Source organism: Oratosquilla oratoria, chromosome 6, assembly GCF_046742065.1.
Source record: "Oratosquilla oratoria isolate Oo_2021 chromosome 6, ASM4674206v1, whole genome shotgun sequence".
In the NCBI taxonomy this organism is placed as follows: Eukaryota; Metazoa; Arthropoda; class Malacostraca; order Stomatopoda; family Squillidae; genus Oratosquilla; species Oratosquilla oratoria.
Window position 1 is genome coordinate 973,129 of NC_134782.1, and position 21,287 is coordinate 994,415.

The 21,287-nt window shown below is 36.8% G+C and overlaps 1 protein-coding gene across 11 annotated transcripts in view; it reads left to right on the forward strand.

Moving 5' to 3' along the window:
* Crag (DENN domain-containing protein Crag) overlaps positions 1 to 21,287 on the forward strand; it is a 150,026-nt gene that overhangs the window by 65,993 nt on the left and 62,746 nt on the right. For 9 of the 11 annotated variants that reach the window (XM_076186292.1, XM_076186296.1, XM_076186297.1 and 6 more), the window contains 3 exons: positions 13,076 to 13,303; positions 13,983 to 14,103; positions 14,420 to 14,500. In XM_076186292.1, coding sequence (XP_076042407.1) covers positions 13,076 to 13,303; positions 13,983 to 14,103; positions 14,420 to 14,500 — 430 coding nt within the window. The remainder of the gene's footprint in view (positions 1 to 13,075; positions 13,304 to 13,982; positions 14,104 to 14,419; positions 14,501 to 21,287) is intronic. The other 2 variants (XM_076186300.1, XM_076186301.1) reach the window with 1 other exon arrangement.

Here is a 21,287-nt window from a genome sequence, read left to right on the forward strand (position 1 = left end):
ATTTAGGGGTAACTCCTTATGGCAGTTACACCCTTTCCATGCCTTATTTTTTCTGCAAAATTCCTGGCTCTGTCTTCCAGTCACTTCTTTCTGCTATTGCCATTGTGGAGGCTACCTTGAATGGCCTCTGCCTCCACCATTAGTTGTTCCAATTCTCCTTTTCTCTAGTGGTCCATCCTCCTTTGTATTGCCTGGACATTCTCCTAGTGCTGTGACTTTCTGTGCATTCTCTGACATGTGAGGTGTGGAAGGACAGCCAGCATTTTGAATACTATTGGAGCATGGATAGATGAGTTTATATATGCTCTTATTAAACGGGTCATCTCTATTAGGTTGTTGATTGCATTGCTACTATTACTACTTCTACTACTATTACTACTTCTGCTACCACTACTATTACTACCACTTTCATCAACTGACATAGTGACAGTTCTACACTAATACAGCACAAAAAATAACCTAAAGTTTCTTCCTAGAGATGGCTCCAGGACCATTGTCAACCACTATGGGGATAGATTTCTAGTTAGAGAAACTCTAAGTAATGTTGTTATTATTATTTTATTATTTATAATAATAATAATAGTAGTAGTAGTAGTAATTCCTCTGGCCTCTCTCCCTTTAAATTCACCTCCAACTCATCATTACCATCACTCCTTGTACATCCCATCACCTTACTTTTGCCCACATATACTTTCAACTTTCTCCTCTCACCCTCCCACACCCTACTACTAATGGCTTCAGTCTATCCTCTGACTCAACTACAAGTGCAGTATCATCTCCAAATAACTAGCTCATCTCCTACCTCCCTTTACTCTCACTCACTAACTTCATGACCATGTCTAGCACCCTCATGTTTACCTTCCATATCATCCCATCCATATACACCTTGAACAACTATGTTGGCATTACACAACCCTGGTACAGCCCTACCTTCACCTCAAACTCATTTTCTCCATTCGCAACCCTCACACAAGCTCTTCACCCTCAACAGACTTCCCTATATCCTTTACATTCACAACACACTAATACCTCTCAGTCAATCGTGTCATACACCATCAAATCCATGAAAACCAAAAAGACAATTTACCCTTCACCTAAAACATCTCATATATAAGTTTTAATACAAAAACTTGATCTACACATCTATCTCTCCTAAATCCACATTGGTCTTCCCTAATTATTCCTTCTGTTCCCCTCCTAATCTTCTCAGGTAAATCTTTCTGACTGCACTCAACAGTTTGATTCCTCTAAAACTACTACATTCATATCTATTTCTTTTCTCTTGTGTAGTGAAATTATACATGCATACCTACAATCCACTGGTATACTTTCTTCCCGTAGGCAGACATTAAATAATCTCACCAGCCATTCCACTGTAACTAATACCCCCCCACTTACACCAAACACTCCATAAGACAGCCATCAAACTTGGGTGCCTTACCAACTTTCAATTTTTTTCACTGCTCTTTTTTTTTTTTTTTTCTTCTTCTTTCCCTATTGCCCTATCATTCCCTTCTCCTATCAATCTTTTTTTTTTCCAAATCCCTCTGTCACAATAAAAACTTCCCTTTCATCCTCTAGATTAAATCCCCAAATTACTATACTCACCTTTCCCTTACTGTGTCCACTTCCATTAGCATCTGTCCATCTGCACCCTTGACTTATTCTCTGCCCAACTTGCCACTGCTCACTTGTTCCACTTCCTCCCAAACCATCTTTTCATTATTTTCAAAGTTCTTCATCAGACACCTGCCCTATGTTACATCTGCTCTCCTCTTGGCCTCTCTCACCATGCTTTTTTATTCCATTCTCTTAATTCTGTACCTATCATGTGCTTCCCCGTTTCTTCTTTGCAGCTGTTTTTATACTTTCTTTTTTTCTGCCACCATGCCCTCATCTCTTCATCACATAATTCACTGCCTTTCCTTGTGTTCCCTCCCATCCCTCTCATTCCACATACAATTCTTTACACATTTTAGCACTTCCTCCTTGAAACATAACCATTCATCCTCTACTCCTGTTTCTCTTTAACTCTCACTACTTTCCGTACTTCACTCACCTCTCCTATTATCTCTCTCATTCCATTTGCTTATTTTCAGTGCCTCTGCCTCCCTTCCTTTTCTTCTTCCTCTACTTCACCCCCATTCACTGCCCTCTTTCCTTAACACATTTTTGTTTAGAATTCTTTCAGTCCCCCTTTTGGGCACCACTACAAAGTCTGTTAATACCATTTTAACTACCTTCCCACCCACCAACCTGGTCCTCATTTATTTATGCTTATCTTTCTTCATAAACACTGTTCACTATCATCATTTTCCATTCAGCGCACATTATCTCTATTATCATTCCTCCCAGTTACTCTATCAGCTCATCTTCTCTAGCATTAAGATACCCCAGCACCACTACATTTATATTTTGTTTCAGGCACTACACACTCATTTAAATCAACCCAAAGTTCTTCCTTCTCCTCACTTTTCTCACCACAGTGCCATATACACCCACAAATGTCCATATCCCCCATCCCAGTCTCACCCTTACCTACATTCATTATCCTTAACCCCTTCCATACGGTGCCGCACATGTAGGCGTCATGGACTTAGATCTCGGTGGCAGCAGCCAATGCCAGCCGTACGACGTGTCGTAATAATACTCGCATCATAAAATATAGTCACCGCTTATATCGATCGTTCTCTCTTCACCCGTGAATTTTGATAACCATAGAAAATGCGATTACAAAAGAATTAGAAAGAATGTCATTATGGAGGGGCGACTACAATAAATATAATCAAGACGTCGATATGGCAGCCTCGCGAATACACTCGCTCCCCATGACGCCTACGTGTGCGGCACCGTATGGAAGGGGTTAATAACACTTCTCTCCACTCCACCATGCACCTGTCTCATCATGTACTGACAGTACTACTCTGGACATCCTACCCACTGCATTCCCAAACTTCAAGTTAGCTTTTCCTTTCAGTTTCATTTCATTTAATCCTAACATATCCATCTTTCTTCTCACAAACATACTATCAGTCTTGTCCCTGTTGCTCTCAACCATACCATATCCACACACACAATCAATGACCCAATTACTAGGGTTCTGGCTAGAGTCCTTCCAGACCCTCATATACCTTGAGTTTTCAAAGAAAAATATTGTGAAGGATCCCTAGTCTAATCTCCCCCCAACTCCATCCTATTTAGTTGCCTTCTACATGCAAGGACACAGTGGTAGCATTCTTCTCCCCCACCACTGGGGAATCAGAGGAGGAAGAGGTGGAGTCATAGGAGTGGGAAAGAAACAGTTCAAAGGGGCAGCATTAAGGAGAAACAGCAATAATACTAAAACACCTCATTATTCCTTTTGATAGAGATTTTAACCCATAACATAGATGCATAATGTGCCTCAAAACAGATGCAGACACATGAAAAGATAATAATGAGTAAGTCTGTGTATATCCCAAGGACTTCTTCCGCTATATAAGGGAGGTAGCCAAATCAAACAAGGGTGGTGGATGGAAGTGGAATGGGTGGAAGTAGGTCATCTGTCTCCTGCCCACTGGGTCAGAAGGAATGGAGCAAGAATTTTACAAAGTGTAAATGAATAAATAGATAAACAAGAATAAAAATATCAAGGAGAGACATCCACGAGAGAAGAATGGAGACTGAAAAGAAAGAGTTTTTTTGGAGAGCACCAGACCTGAGGCTGAGAAAATGGTATAAAAAAAAAAAAAAAAAGGGAAACAAACAAAATAGGAGAAAGAACAAAATTGAAAATAACATATACCAACATATATGGCATGATTTCATGACTAAATGAATTAAACGGCCATCTGGCAGTAGAGAAACCTAACATTATGGGAATTGTGGAGATGAAATTAAAAGGTTCACTACCACCAAATACTGTGGGAGAAGGTCTATACAACCATTGGATGGAAAATAGAAAGGAGAAACAGGGTGGAGTAGTCATGTTTTTGACTAAAAAAAGGCTTAAATGTGACAAAAATAATTGAAGGAAAAAATAAAGTGGAATTGATTATGATAAAAGTCGAAAACAGTGATATGAAAAGTAGAAAATTTGTAGTAATATATGTGCCCCCAAAAACACAGGCTTGGACAGAGAGTGATCATTCCAAAATGTTGGAAGACACAAAGAATGCATTAATTGAATTACTGAAAGGAGGAGGAAACATGTAATTATGGGTGACTTTAACTCAAAAGAAATATGTTGGGAAGAAATGACCATGAAAGGTGGAGAAGACCTCTAGGGTAACACGGTGATACCTTGAGATATGAAATTAATTTGTTCTGTGACCACCATCGTATGTTAAAAAAATTGTATCTCAAAACAATTATTCACATTTAAATTAATGAAAGTAGAATTAATCCATTCCAGCAATATGAAATTCCCAAAACAAACTTAGATTACACAAAACAAGCACAATTTATAGATAAATACATGAGTAATAATACACAATAATAAATAACAATGATAAATGTTATTTACCATATCATACCACGGAGACAGGTGATAGCAGTGAATGGAGGTGTGAGCCAAAAGGAGGAGGGAGGGAGGGCAACAAGAGCTAGCGTACGACACACACACATGTACAGTGGGTAATGATAAACTCACAATTAGACATTATAAGCACACACATCAATACAAGTGAAATAAAAATAACAAGGTATTATTCCCTTTTTTATATGATTAAAAACAATGCTAAACTAATTTTTTGGGGCTTTTCTTTTTTATTCTTTTTTTTTGGGGGGGGGGGGAGTTCAATTTAATTTTTTATCATCACTTTCACATCTGGCCCTCTTGGCCTCACCTTCATTACCTTCACTGCGCGGTTGCTTTAAGAGAAAATTATCAAGGTTCTGTATTGGCTCTGATAATGTTTACCATACATATAAATGACATGGATGAAGGTATGTTAAATGAACTTCTGTGCAGATGATGCAAAACTACTAAAAGTAAGTACAGAGGAAGACTGAATCATTACAGAAAGACCTGGATAAAGTCTGGGAATGGAGTCAAAATTGGGAAGTGAACTTCAACATCAAGAAATGTAATATAATGGAGTTTGGAAAAAGTAAAAATAGAATATCAGGGCAATATAAAAATGGTACAAAGGAAGTTAAAGTTAGCTCAGAAAGGGACCTAGGAATAATTATCAGCAAAGACATGCCATTAGACAAGCATATCAACAAAATAGTCAAAGAAACCTTTGATTTACTAAGATTAATGAAAGTGGCCTTTGGATGCTTGGATGAGGAAATGGTAAAGAAAATATTAGTAATACTGATAAGACCAAGATTGGAGTATGCTGTGACACTATGGACACCCAGTACTAAAAAGAATATAAAGAAATTAGAAAGAACTCAAAAAAGCAACAACAAACGAAGTGCCAATTCTCTTTTAATTGACATAAAAAGATTATCCAAACTGGAACTACCAACCCTGGAACAAAGAAGAGAAAGGGAAGATCTACTGACCATTCACAAAATTATGAAATGGATGGAAGTCCTCGACAGAGATGATTTATTGAAGTGGGATAAGAGAAAAACAAGAGGACATGAAAAGAAACTCAAAAAGGATAGTTATAGAAGAGATCTGAAAAAAAATAATTTCCCACACAGAATTGTGGATATCTAGAACAAATTGGATGAGGCAGTAGTGTGCAAAAACTATACAAGAATTTAAGAACAAACTTGATGCTGAAGGATACAAAGATGGGTCACTACTAGCATAGCTCCCTTCCCATATAATACAACTAGGTAAATACAACAAAAAATAAGAAATTGCTAACAAACTTCTTGGCAGAAAAACAGTACAGAGTATTCCTAAACAAGTATCTGGGACCACAATATTGTACTATGGAGTCCCCAAGGAGCAATACTCTTACCTGTGTTAGTTAACCTTTTCACAGGTGATCTCCACACATCAAATCCAGAGTTTAACACCAGTGTTCAAATATGCAGATGACATATTGATAGTTACCCAAAACACAACAACAAAATGGCTACTAAGAACACTCAAGCTTAATTAGACAAACTAGAACGGTTGCTATAATAGAATAGAATGGAGGCCTCCCCACAGAATTTAATGGTGATGAGGTCACCTCAGACAACAATGAATCAAAGAAACTCCAATAGTAAATCAACAAGAAAATAAACTCAGTAGCAAGCACAGGGTTTGATCAGCAGAAAGAAACTCCAATCATTGTTTCCAAACAGTTCTCAAGAATCACATTTGACACAGGGTTTGATCAGCAGAAACTCCAATCATTGTTTACAAACAGTTCTCAAGAAACACATTTGATAATGCCTCCCTGGCATGGTTCTTTACAATCAAGAAAACAAACCATTAACCTTTTCAATAAGAGTTGAATATTTGCTGCCTGATTTATGATGATTCAGTGATCCATCACAATACCTACATTATAAAAAGACAAGGCTAGTGAAACGAGAAAATCTGTGTATTTACCTAGTTGTATTATACAGGAAGAGGAGCTGTGCTCGTAGTGATCCGTCTTTGTATCTCGCAACATCTAATTGGTTCTTAAATTCTTGTATGGTGTTTGCACACTATTGTTTCTGTGTGGATTTTTTTTTTTTTTTTTTCCTCCTCTCTCTCTCTCTCCAGATCTCTTCTATATCCTTTTTTAGTTTCTTTTCATGTCCCCTTGTTTTTCTTCTATCCCACCTTAATAAGTCTTCTCTGTCAAGGACTTCCATGCCTGTCATGATTTTGTAAATGGCCAATAGATTTCTTTCTCTTCTTTGTTTCAGGGTTGGTAGTTCCAGTTTAGACAATCTTTGTTCATATGTAAATTTTGAAGATGTTGAGGCCATCTTTGTTGTTGCTTTTTGGATTCTTTCTGTTTTCCATGTTTTGTGATTATTTCATTGTTGCTGTTTATAGCTGCCCTATCTCTTTTATTCATTCATGTATTAATAATCAGCTTTTACACAAAACATAATAAGTTGCTCACTTAAGGAAAAATACCAAAAGACTGGAAAAATGCTAACATTGTACCAATATATAAAAGAGGAAACAAGGAAGAACCAACTAACTATAGACCAGTCTCACTAACAAGCACTATAGCCAAAATTTATGAGAAAATCATTAAGAATAGATGGGTAAAACACCTGGAAGAAAATAATATAATAAACCCAAGACAATTTGGGTTCAGACAAGGAAGATCATGTACCACAAACTTAATATGTTTTTACTCAAGATTAATAGACATAGTGCAAGAAAGGAATGGATGGGCTGATTGTGCCTTCCTGGACTTACAAAAAGCTTTCGACAAGGTACCACACAAAAAATTATTAAAAAAACTGGAACATATAGGAGGGATACAAGGGAACCTACTAAAATGGATGGAGGACTTCCTGATTGGTAGAAAGATGAGAGTAGTACTCAGAGAAAAATATTCAGGTTGGAAAGAGGTGATCAGTGGAGTTCCGCAAGGATCTGTATTGGCTCCAATAATGTTTGCTATTTATGTGAATGACATGGATGATGATGTGCAATGTTACATGAGCTTCTTTGCAGACAATGCTAAATTGTTAAGGAAAGTAAAAACTGAAACGGATTGCAAATCACTACAGGAAGACCTGAATAAGGTATGGAACTGGAGTCAGAAATGGGAAGTGGACTTCAACATTAAGAAGTGTAGCATAATGGAGTTTGGAAAAAGTAAAAATAGAATATCAGGACAATATAAAATTGGAAATAATGAGGTAAAGAAAGTAGGGTCTGAAAAAGATTTGGGTGTAATTATTTCAAACAACTTGTCCTATGATAAACAGGTAAACAAAATTGTCAGAGAATCCTATAACTTGCTAAGATCAATAAAAGTGGCATTTACATATTTGGATGAAGAAATGATTGAGAAAATATTAGTCACACTAATAAGGCCTAGACTAGAGTATGCGGTGACATTGTGGTCACCCAGTACCAAAAAGAATATAAAGAAAATAGAATCCAGAGAGCAGCAACAAAAATGGCACCTGCACTTACAAACTTGTCATATGAGGAGAGACTGGCTAAATTGGAGTTACCGACTCTGGAGCAAAGAAGAGAGAGAGGCAACCTACTGACCATCTACAGAATCATGAAGGCCACAGAAATACTCGATAGAGAGGACTTGTTAAACTGGGACAAGAGAAAACAAGAGGACATGGAAAGAAAATAAAAAAACATAGTTATAGAAGAGATCTGAAGAAAGACAGTTTTCCACATAGAGTGGTGGACACTTGGAACAAACTAGATGAAAAAATAGTGTGCACAAAAACCATTCATGAATTTAAGAGCAAGCTAAACACTGAGATACAAAGGCGAGACACCAGTAGTGTAACTCCCCTTCTTGTAAAATACAACTAGGTGAATAAGTGTTTTGCACTCCAACCAATAGAGACTTTAATGACACACCAAGGACCAGTCATGCAGTATTATATGATGATTGGAGACTGATCTCCACTCAAGGAACAATGTTGATCACTTTTAACTTCTACTATCCTTCCTTTCTACAACCCCTCCTTGAATTTCTCTATTACCACTTCCCTGACTCCACTTCTTTGGCACAATATTGTCCTCAAGGATAGAATTTATGGTTATCATTGATGAAATGCAGTATAGTCTCTTCCCCAACTTCCTCCTCCTCTTCCTCTTTCACCTCATCATTGTTCTCCTCTTCCCTTACCTCTTCATTTTTTCTTCCTGCACTGTCTCTTCCCTACTTTTCATTCTCCTCCTCCTTTTCCTCCTACTCCTCCAACTATACCTTCCTCCTCATCCACCTCTTCCTCCTACCCCACTAACCCCCTCCCTTATTGGGTTATTGACTGCTTAACTTTTGTACAGTCAATATTGTAGGGACTTAAGTGGCATCCTAACAGCCCAGAGTAATGCAGCATTCTTTTATGATTAGAGACTAATTTCCAAGAATAAAAATGCTAATCATCTTTAAATTCCATGATCTCCCTGTTCTACTATCCTCCATTCAAAGGATTACAAAGACGGAGCATGCTGACAGGAGACCTTTTGGTCCATAACTAGGTCAAATGTGAAAAAATTATAATAATGATAAATAAAAATTATAATAATACAAATAATAATAAATAAAAATGCATAGGTATAGTTAAATAATAAATAAACAGGTAAATAGTAAATAATAAATTGAGATATAACTAATAATAAATGAAAATCAAGAAAATAGTAAGCAAACAGACAAATGATAATAAAAAATTATATAAGATAAATGGCAGTCATTACAGCTTTTTGCTTAGGTATTTACCAAGTTGTATAATACGGGAAATGAGCTATGCTCGTAGTAACCCATCTTTGTATCTTTCAGCATCAAGTTTGTTCTTAAATTCTTGAATAGTATTTGCACACAATGTTGCCTCATCCAATTTATTCCAGATATCCACCACTCTGGAAAGCTATTCTTTTTCAGATCTCTTCCGTAACTATCCTTTTTGAGTTTCTTTTCATGTCCTCTTGTTTTTCTCTTATCCCATTTTAATAAATCATCTCTATCTAGGTTGGTAATTCCAATTTGGTCAATCTTTGTTCATATGTCAATTTGGAGAGTGTTGGTGCCATCTTTGTTGTTGCTCTTTGTATTCTAATTTCTTTGTTCTTTTTAGTACTGGGTATCCATAGTGTCACAGCATACTCCAATCTTGGTCTTATCAGTGTAACTAATATTTTCTTTACCATTTCCTCATCCAAATAGTCAAAACATACTTTCATTGACCTTAGTAAATTAAAGGTTTCTCCGACTATTTTGTTGATATGCTTGTCTGGTGACATGTCCTTGTTGATAATTACTCCTAGGTCCTTTGCCGAACTCCCTTTTTTTACCTCTTGTGCACCAATTTTGTATTTCCTCTATATTCTATTTTTACTATTTCCAAACTCCATTATAGTACATTTCTTGATGTTAAAGTTCACCTCCCACTTTTGACTCCATTTCAAGACTGAGTCTTTCTGTAGTGATTCACAATCTTCCTCTATACTTACTTTCTTTAACATTTTTGAATCATCTGCAAAGAAATTCATATGACATTCCTCACCTTCATCTATGTCATTTATGTATATGGCAGCTGACATAATCGGAGCCAATACTGAACCTTGTGAAACTCCACTTATCATTACTTCCCAGGTTGAGTATTGGTCTCTAAGTACTACCCTCATTTTTCTCTTAGTCAAGAAATCTTCCATCCATTCCAATAATTTTCCTTGAATACCACCTATTGATTCCATTTTTCCTAATAGCTTTTTTGTGGCACTTTATCATATGCTTTTTGTAGATCTAGAAAAGCACAGTCTGCCCATCCATTCCTTTCTTGTATCATATCTATTAGTCTTGTATATTTTGTCTGTCAACTCATCTATGCATTTTTTTAATATCCAGTTAGCAATTCTATCTGGAACGCGGCAACTGTGACATCATGAACGCGGAATTCCCCCGAACCTTTCCCGAAGCGCACGGGTGGAATGCCCGTGCGCTTCGGGAAAGGTTCGGGGGAATTCCGCGTTCGTGACGTCACAGTTGCCCAACAAACAATATTGTTATTCTGAATATCTAGACTTCGGAAAAGTGGTATGCGAGGCGCAATTAAAAGTGAATTTTCTGAATAAATTCTTCTGTAATAGGTAAAAACTTTATTTGTATGCTTTTAAAAAGTACTTTTTTGATGATTTTTAGTGAATAGTATATCTGTTGATATCTGACCTTTAAGGAAGTTAGTGATGGAAGGTGAATAAAAGAAGGAAGTTGAAGATAAATGTGGGTAAAAATAAGGTGATGAAAATGCACAAGGGGAGAGGATGGCAGCAAATTGGAAGTGAGTATTAAGGGAGAGAGACTGGAAGAAGTGGACAGCTTTAGGTACTTGGGTATGAATGTGGCAGGAAAAGGAGTGCAGATGGAGGTAGAATGTAGGTTGAGAGAAGCAAGTAAATACCCTGGGCGATTAAGAAGTGTAATGAGAAATAAATATTTGGGAATGGATGCTAAGAGGAGATTGTATGAGGGAGTGATTGTGCCAACAGCACTCTATGGGGCAGAAACATGGAATATAAGAGGAGTTTGAATGTGTTTGTGATGAAATGCCTGAGAAATATGAGAAATATGATAGGGTTTACTCGGCTGGATAGAGTAAGAAACAAGGAGATGAGGAGGAGAGTGGGGGTGGAAAGGAAGTGGGGAGATAGGATTGATGAAAAAGTTTTGGGATGGTTTGGGCACAAGGAAAAAATGAGCGAAGATTAGTAAAAGAATTGTGGGAGGCAGAAGTGGAGGGAGTGAACATGAGGGGCAACCAAGGATGAGATGGATGGATGGGGTAAAAGTGGCATTAGGAAAGGGGAAGGTCTGCTGAAGAAAGAAGGGAGAGGACAGAAGATAGGGGTGACTGGAGAATGGTTGTGTATGGATGATGCTGCGATGCATGGAAGGGAGTGGGTAGGGGATGGGGGGTGAGGGAGTATGTGTGAATGATATTTTTATGCAGCCCAAAGGGATTTCTCCCCATCTCTTTTTCTGCATAAAGTGATGGAGAGGGATGGGGTAGCTGACTAAGTAAAGCAGCCTTGCTGTAAATGTGCTGTGTCTTGCTACATTGCTTCTGATCCAACACAGTGGGCAAGATGCAGGGATGACCCATCATCCAGGAGGAGCCAAGAAAAGAGGGAGGGAGGGGTGGTGAATGGGAGTGGAGTATGTGGGGATGAAATGGGTGGGAGTGGATTTATGTATTTGACTTTGGCCACATCCCTTGTAAGGGTGAAAAAGCTATTAGTATATGTATGTAAAGCTTAACCGTTGACCACTTTGAACTTGCTAGATGCATAAGGTTCCATTACCCAGTAGGGATTAGGGATGAGAGACATGTATTGAGAACTCTTGCTCTTTTTGGAGTAGTGACCAAGCTAGGCTAAGTGCATCTCATCCTTAATTTCGCTTATTGAAGGCTTACCTTGGCTACAGTGAATCCCAGGGTACCATTACCCAGTAGTGACTATGCTCAAAAGACGAGCTCCTGCATTCTTTACTGTACTGGTAATGACCAGATCAGGAGGGGCCACAACAGTCTCCCTAATTAACATTTTAAGGAAGCAGAAAATGGCTTCATGTATTAGCTGAGGCATTTGATGTTAAATATCAGTATTTGAAAATGCTCATTTGCATTGTTTTTGTTTTATATTATTATATGTGTATATATATATATATATATATTATATATATATATATATATATATACACACACATATATGTGTATATATATACATATATATATATATATATATATATACACACACATATATGTGTATGTATATATATATATATATATATATATATATATATATATATATATAATTAGGGAGCTCAAGAAATTTGTCATTTAAATATGGCCTATTTGGGAATAATTAAGATTTGATACAATCTTTTGCAATGATTATTTGATCTTAAGTTGATGGGTCTGCAAAACAATACATCATTTGAAGGTCCACAAAATCTAATTTTTTTTTTTTTTTTTTTTTTAATCCCCTTAGATTATGTATGTAATAATTCTAAAATCCATAGACAATGAGGGAATTATTATATGTTTACTAAAAGTTTGGATGAAATGATCTAATCTGGAAAGACTATTGTCCATGTGATTTTACACCCACAGTACAATTGTATGAGTTTTGTGTTATTCTAACCCTTAGTTGTTATGAATTAGTGAACAGTTGTAAAGTGGTAGATTTTGTACTATGATTGTGGATGAAAAGAAATATTGATTGGTACTTGGCTTTGTAAGTCATCATGTTGCAGCAGAATAATAACAGCCTTCCCTCTACCTCCTCCACCTAATCTTCTAACTGTCATTTGCACTGATGCAACAATCACCCACTACTCCATGTTTCCTCCTGCTGCTGTTGTTGCTGTTTCTGCTGCTGCTACTGCTGCTGCCACATGTTCCCTGCTGCATGTTCGTGGCTGCCTGCTGTGCTGTCCTGGCTGTCCCTGGACCACCATCCCCTACTCCGATTATCCACACCAACTACTAACAGTGGGTATGAACAACAACATCATCATCAACAACACCAAGAAGCAAATGTTGGCAAGGGAGGGTAAGGGGGGCAGCACCAGTGAATGTGGCTCCACGTCTGGTGTTTGGCGAGCTCTCGACTTCACAGAATCGGATGCATTTAGGACGAGGCTGGGCAGCATTTTGCGATCGTCTGCATCTGGTTTGGCGTGTGGGGCCAATCTGTCCCTCATAGAACATAATCCAGCTTGTAAGTGTTCTTAGGTGTCAACATGTCATGGAATGATATGATAATATCGGTGAAGGTTACAAGAAATTGTGCTAACAGGGAACCCTCTTTATGTTGCCCATCATATGTTGGCTATTGTGAAGCTCCTTTTTCTATTTTTAGTTTTACAGTAAGCATGTGATAATTGAGTGGCTTCTATTATTTTTTTTTTTCCTATTGTGTTCGAGTAATTGTTGGCTGATAGAGAAATCATTTGTTGTGTAAGGAGGGTCACCTGTTCATGTAGAGTTATGTTCATGAATTTTTTGTTATGTTGAGCCACAGTAGAAGGGAATTCCAATTTTGAGTTCACATTGCTTACCTTTTGATACATGTTGTGGCTTCTCTACTTTGGATTTGCTTAACCATTTGTTTGAAAAAGTACTTTGTTCTCTCTCATATCAGGTTGGTTCTTGTTAATTTGTAGTCATGTGGGATGTTAATAAGTAGTGCATGAATTTAACAACATGGACAAGTTGTCATCAAACATTTTAACCCCAACAACTAATTGTATATTACAAACTTACCCATTTAACTGAAGTTCCTGATGTCAAGGTTAGGTACTTTCACTGGATGAGGAGCATTCATACTCCATGTCCTTAATGCCCGAAACATGTGAAGAACAAATAATCTTATTTCTTATTTTGCCTCTTTCTAATAGTCAACAACAGTGCAGGATTGCTCATGACAAGCCAGTTAAATGATTCTGTATTTGATGAAGCCGCACGCTCTAGACCCAGACCGACAGACCTTGCAGCTGCATTGTCTCCCACTCTTGATAAGTAAGTTACAGGTTATATGTGTATTCTGTTTTTGTATGATAGAGCACTGTTTAGTTGGGTGTACTGAGTTGAAGATCAAGGCTACTAGGTAGAGCTATGGATGTTGATAAATTTTAGAGGTTGTTTAGTGAGTAAATGGTTCTTTCTTATGACCATCTCAGAGAATTACCATTATCAGGTACCTAGGGTTGGTTCCTGTAGTTGTGAGAATGCAATAATTTGTACTAGTGATATGATATTATTAGTATTTCATTATATATTTATAACTGTAAAAATTGTAGTAGTTTATATTAAGAATATGATGTTTTATCCTTAGATATGATCGTATGAGTGAGTCCTCCAGTAGTCGAATGTCTCCAGAATCTTCATCAAGTGATCGAGTTCCAGAGTATCTGAGGTGAGTAACACGCAAGAGCTCAATCATTCCATTGTCATCCCATTTTATTTTTGTTTGCTCAGAAGGCTTGGCTTCTTTTTGCATTTCTCTAAGAGCCATTACAAAGTCTTATTTGAGTTTATATACTATTACCCTTGTTCCTTGGAATCCCATTTATTACATTAAAATGTCATTGCTTGTTCCACATAAAGAACCCCTGTTATTGGATGGAGAATGCTCATTGTAACATCTTCAGACATTTGCATTTCTAAAGCCAGTTACGTGAGATAAGATAATATTTGATCCCAGACTTAATGTATCCCAAACTGCACCACATTAAGCTTTTATTGTATCCTCTTGAAGAAATGAGCAGCTTGTGCTTGATGAAAATTATAAAATGTAAGAGTAGTTAATACAAAAAATATGGCTAGATTGCTGGATTCTTTCTTTCACTCCATCTCTCCCCCTCTCTCTCCCTTTCTCTCTCTCTCTCTCTCTCCCCTCCCCCTTTCCCCCCTTTCTCCCCTCTCTCCCATGTCTCTCTCTCTTTCTCTCCCCCCTCTCTTTCTCTCTCTCTCTCTCTCTCTCTCTCTCTCTCTCTCTCTCTCTCTCTCTCACACACACCCTCTCACCCACTCTTTCTGTCACCATTCCTCTCCCACTCTCTTTCTCTCTTCATCTTTTTCCCTTTCTTTTCCTCTCCTTCTCCCCTTCTTCCCTTCTCTCTCTCCTCCACCTCTTTCCCTCTCCCTTCCCTTTCTCCTCCCTTCCCCTCCCTTTCCACTCCCTCTCATCTCCCTCTCCTCTGCCCTCCCATTATCCTCCTCCTTCTCCTCTCCTCTATTTTCCTGATTTTCTCCCTCTCTCTTTCTTTCTGTTTCCCTCAATACTTGCTATCTTATTTCTTCTTCCCTCTTTTTCTCACTCTTGCTGTCTTCTCTCTTTCCTCTTTCTCTCAATACTTGCTTTTTTCTCTCTCTCCTCTCACCTCTCTGTATCTTTTTCTGTCTCTCTCCTCTTTATCCCGCCTCACCCTCACTCTTTCTATCCCTACCCCATCTCTCTCTCTCTCTCTCTCTCTCTCTCTCTCTCTCTCTCTCTCTCTCTCTCTCTCTCTCTCTCTCTCTCCTCTCTCTCTCTCTCTCTCTCTCTCTCTCTCTCTCTCTCTCTCTCTCTCTCTCTCTCTCTCATGTTCTCTTAATCTCTCAATTTCAATCTCTCAATCTCCCACTTAGGTAGTAATTTTCTTCATTCTGCCCATTGATCATATTGAGTCTTAGCAGTCTTACATGTGGTTCCTTGGTTTTGATTAATAATCAGGACACTTTTTCATATTTTCTTATGTTATTGCTTTGTCAGCTGTATATCACACTAATTCAGAATTACTTTTGGAATTTATTTGTATTGCAATGATAAAATACCACAAAGACTTTCATATGCACAAGTAGTCTTGATTATTAACCATTTGCCTGATTCTGGAGCATGACTGTGCTGTGGGCATGATAATGTAGCATGGTCATCAGCACTGCAACAATGTGCATGACTCACTGTGGAGCACACCCATGGCATAGCATTTTTTTTTTTTTTTCTTGTTTATCTTGACCATTTTCAAGAATCCTTGTTTGGTAGGGACACTTGGGCATGTGGATGCTCTGGTGTTTGGGCCATATTCCTGAACTCTTCATCAGTCATCTGTTTCTATTTGTTCAAGTCATACTTGTGTGGTTAGTATTATCATTAAAGAAACTAGTTGAAAATGGCTATATTCAGGTATGTCTGTCCATCCTTGTGAATATTGTCTCTGTGGTCACAATCAGTATCACTTGTCATTTTCTGGTGGGTGTTTTTATTTGCACCATGTATGATGTTAAACAGCTTGAACTTTAAGACTTGGGAATGTGTCTTATGATGCATTGGATGTTTTATCCATTGTTAGAGTGATAAGAAATGTGCATAAGTTTATGATGGAGAGAAATTCTTTTGGTACATAATTGTGTTCATGTGAGTGTGTGTGTGTATATATATGTATATATATATATATATATATATATATATATATATATATATATATATATATATATATATATAAATGTACAGTGAGTCCTCCTTATATGGTAATTCTTTATCCGGTAAATTCACAGTTACGGTATTTGGTAATTACTACCCTTGATTCTATTTACGGTAAGAAAAATTCACAGATACGGTATCCGCTAGATATTTTGAAGAGGAAAGAGCAGGGAGAAGGTACATCTGATATATCCTATTATTACATGTTATAATGGGTACGGTATACAGTAATTTCAATTTGCGGTAAGGTTTTCAGGAATGCATACATACCGTATAACGAGGACTTACTATATATGTATATATATGTGTGTATATGTATATATATATATATATATATATATATATATATGTTTATATATATGTATATATACATATATATATATATATATATATATATGTTTATATGTATATATACATATATGTATATATATACATATATATATGTACAGACGCTCCTCAACTTACGTTTCAGTTACGTTCCGAACGGCCGAACGTAAGCTGAAAATGAACGTAAGTTGTTACTGTACGTTCTAGTAATGTATGACCGTTCATACTGTACTATGCATCCGTAAATTCTATTACCGTATCTTATAAAACACCCCTAAATCATTAATTATACACATAACATTGTAAAATACAGTAAACATCCACTTATCCGAACTCCAAGGGGGATTAGAAATGTCTGATTAACCGAAATGTTCGGTTAATCCAACTTTGTATGGTTCATTCCCGTAGAGTTTTATGCGGTAATGTCAGCTGCAATATTCGTACCTGTAAACTTAACATACACATGGAAATACTTAAAATAGTTCATAAACATATTCTATAGAGTATAAACAGCCGATCAGGTGTAAACATGGAGTGTGCTGCCACCGTGTGAGCACTTAGTGAAGCTTGCGGGTGGCGCGGGGGTGGAGGAAGAGGCGGCGGGGTGTTTGAATGTTAGGTTGAGATCCAAATACGTTCGGATGAAGTGATGAAAATGTTCGTTTAATGCGATTATTCGGTTAAAATGCATTTGGATGAGTACAAGTTTACTGTAACATTAATTTCAAATAAATTAAATTCAAGCAATATAAATGGAGATGGTGGAGGAGGAGGGGAGGAGGAGGCAAGGCACGGTCGTTTGTGCCATGTAAACAATGGACGCAGAGTCATGCGCAAGTATCGTTTGAACTATGGAGAGCTCGCTAAACTAAAAAATTCACTCCATTTTTTTTTTTTTTTTTTTTTTTACCATTTTTTTTTATAGTCAGTTCAAACATAAAATAAAAAAAACGTAAAACGAATGAACGTAAGTAGAGGAGCGTCTGTATATATATATACATATATATATATATATATATATATATATATATGTATATATATATATATATATATATATGTTTGTGTGTGTGTGTGTGTTGGAGAACTTCTAGAATGACACAGCCTCCAATCTACCTACATCTACTGACTCTCATCCACAAGACAAGTACGAGATATGCATGCACCACAACTTTAGTGTTAAACGGTAGTCAAGACCTGAAGTACACCAGAAGGGTAAGTGTCGCGGTTAAGTCTATTGTCCCAAGACTCCAATTATCAGGATCATGACCCTGATAATTGGAGTCTCAGGACAATAGACTTGACCGCGATGCATACCCTTCTGGCGTACTACTGGTCTTGACTACCGTTAACACTAAAGTTGTGGTGCATGCATATCTCATACTCGTCTTGTGATGAGAGTCGGTAGATGTAGGTAGATTGAAGGCTGCGTCGTTCTAGTTCAATATATATATATATATATATATATATATATATATATATATATATATATATATATGTAATGTATAAATATATGTATAGGTATGTATACATATATATATATATATATAAATATATATATGTATATATATATATATATATATATATGTGTGTATATATATATATATATATATATATATGTATATGTATATATATATATATATATATATATATATATATATATATATATGCAAAGTAGACCACTTGGAAAAAGAAACTAACGAAGCAGAGCGCTTTCGTATATTACATCTTCAGTGCAACAAGTACATAGTGATAGGAATACATAGAAAATATATACATGATACAAAGGAACAAGGACAGTTTGAATAAGCGTAGCGACCAATTACCCCCTGGAGAGCGGAAGGTCATTGTCAATTATCTTAAGATGGTGGGGTGACATCAGGTCACAGTCACCAGGGTCACTGTTTCTACTAATAATATAGGGCGACATTAGGTCAATTCGTTGGTCTACTTTGCATAAGTGAACACACGTACCCGTGTTCTTATTAGCATATATATATATATATATATATATATATATTTATATATATATATATCAAGAGGACCATTCCCCCTTATAAGTACCAACCATCTCATAATCAATCAATCTGTTGCCCCTGGTCTCTTTTGCAGAAGACCATGGCCTTCAGGTAACAGTCAGCATCTTCTAAATGGGTCCACAAGTCACTCGGGAAAGATGTATTATGTTGTTATATAGGGATTGTAAGTGTGGAATATAATAGTATGAGGTATTCTATGTTTTCTGTGTAGTGGTTGCATCAGGGGCAGTTTGAAGCTGTGGTCAGGCCTATTCTGTGTTGGCACTGTTTTAATGCTGGATAGTGTCCTGAACTTAAGTATGTCAGTGTGGTTCTTACCAGATGTGTGAGGAGTTTTATTGTGAGGCTGGTGTCTGGTGTTGGGTGTTGGTGGAATATTGAGTTTGGCAGTCTGTCATGAAAGACTTGTTTTCTGATCTGAGTGTTTATGTGTTTTTGTGTGGTGCAAGTAATAGATTGTTATCGAGATTTTTGTCTAGTTTGCTCTTAACCTATTAAGCATCACCCTCCGCAACCATTGGCAATTTGACAGTGTCACCCTCTTTCAACTTCAGGCCACTTTTTTTTTTTTTCTCTATCACTAATTTCTTATGAACTTGTTTGCTTTTGTTTGATAATTTTTGTGTTTTCCAAACAATTTATTTGTCTATTTTGACAATATACATATTTAGTCAATGTTGGAATAATGAACAAATTAGGGAAAGAAAAAAATTACTTGATATCTTTTTATTAAAAAAAAAAAAAAAATTAAATTCAGTGACAAGAAAATGGAGAAAAGGACACACACACACAATCATCGGATTGACAGCGAAGATTGGAACTCTGGAAAAAAAACAATTTTCATGGATTTCAACAAGGGAGTACCTGTGTTGTATCAATAGGGAAGGGGAAAGCTCATGGTGTAGTGGGCAGGTGAAGAAAAAGGAGAAGGGGAGGGATTATTGAGGAAAATGGAAGAAAATTAATAAGGGGAGGAACAGGGCCTGGGCATCAGAAGGGGTGTAAACAAGAGATGTGCAGATGACACAGCTGAAGTCGAACTAATCAGTAAAGGCATTAGAATTAGAAATATAGATAAGAGCAGTGTAATAGAAAGTGGAGATAATTATTTCTATGGATTTAATGAGGGAGGAGATGACAACCTTCCCCAATCAGCAAGTCTAGAGGAAAAACTAACAAAAATGAATGAATCATGAGAGGTTAGTTTCAGCCAACTCGCACTAATTACACCAAGAGCTGAAAAACTGGAAGAACTAAAGGAGAACCAAAACCTAAAGAAATAGAAGAATTAAAAAGACAGTTAAAAGAAGTAAAGGATGAGAATGAGGAATTAAAGAGGATAAAGAGAATAAAGAGTCCAGAGCAAAAGAGGCAAGTGGTTGGAAAAAAGTTCAGGAGGATAATAAAATTGAATTTAGAGATATAGTGAGACAAATGAAGAAACACACTAAGGACACAGTTATTAAAGTGATGAGGGAGAAGGAGAATATAGTAAGAGACTTAGCAGATAAAAAATAATGTATAATTATGTTAAGAATGGAAGAGAAGCATAATCCAAATAGGACTACAAGAGTAAGAGATGAGAAAAAAGTAAACAAGGTATTAAAAGTATTTCAAGAAGGTGAACAGGAAATAGGGAAAGAAATTGAAGAAATATATAGACTAGGGGAATACAGTATAGACAAGACCAGACCAATTAAGGTTAAATTCTGGTCACAATGACAGCAGAGAATGTCTTATCAAAAACAGGGAAACTAGCAGAACGTGATCAATACAAACAGGTATGGATAAAAAGAGAGATGAATAAAGAGGAAGAAAAAAACAAAAAGAATTGAAGCTAAGGAAAAAAAGTGAGAAAAGAACAGAGTCAGACAAAGAGAAATTCTATTGGAGAGTAGTGGATATGAAAATAAGGAAATGGTTCATAGGAAAAACAAAACAAAAACAGAAAACAGGATGGAGGTAACAGAAAATTAAAAGTTTCCTTCACAAATATAGATGGATTAATAACAGGCTTGAATGAACTGAATAATTAGCTGATGGAAAAGGAACCTGACATAATGGGAATTGTGGAGACAAAATTGAAAGGTCCATTACCACCCAACAGTGTAGGACATGGTGTATATAATTACTGGATTAGAAACAGACAAGTAAAACAAGGGGGTGGAGTTATGTTCCTGACTAAGAAGGAAATAAACGTGAGGAATGTTACATATGGAAAGAATAGAGATGATTATGATGGAAGTGGAGGACAGGGATGGGAAGAACAGGAAGTTTGTGGTAAATTATGTGCCTCCTAAAATGGCTTCGTGGGAAGAGAGAGAACACAAGAATATGTTAGAAGACACAAGGATAACACTGAATAAGATAATGGAAGA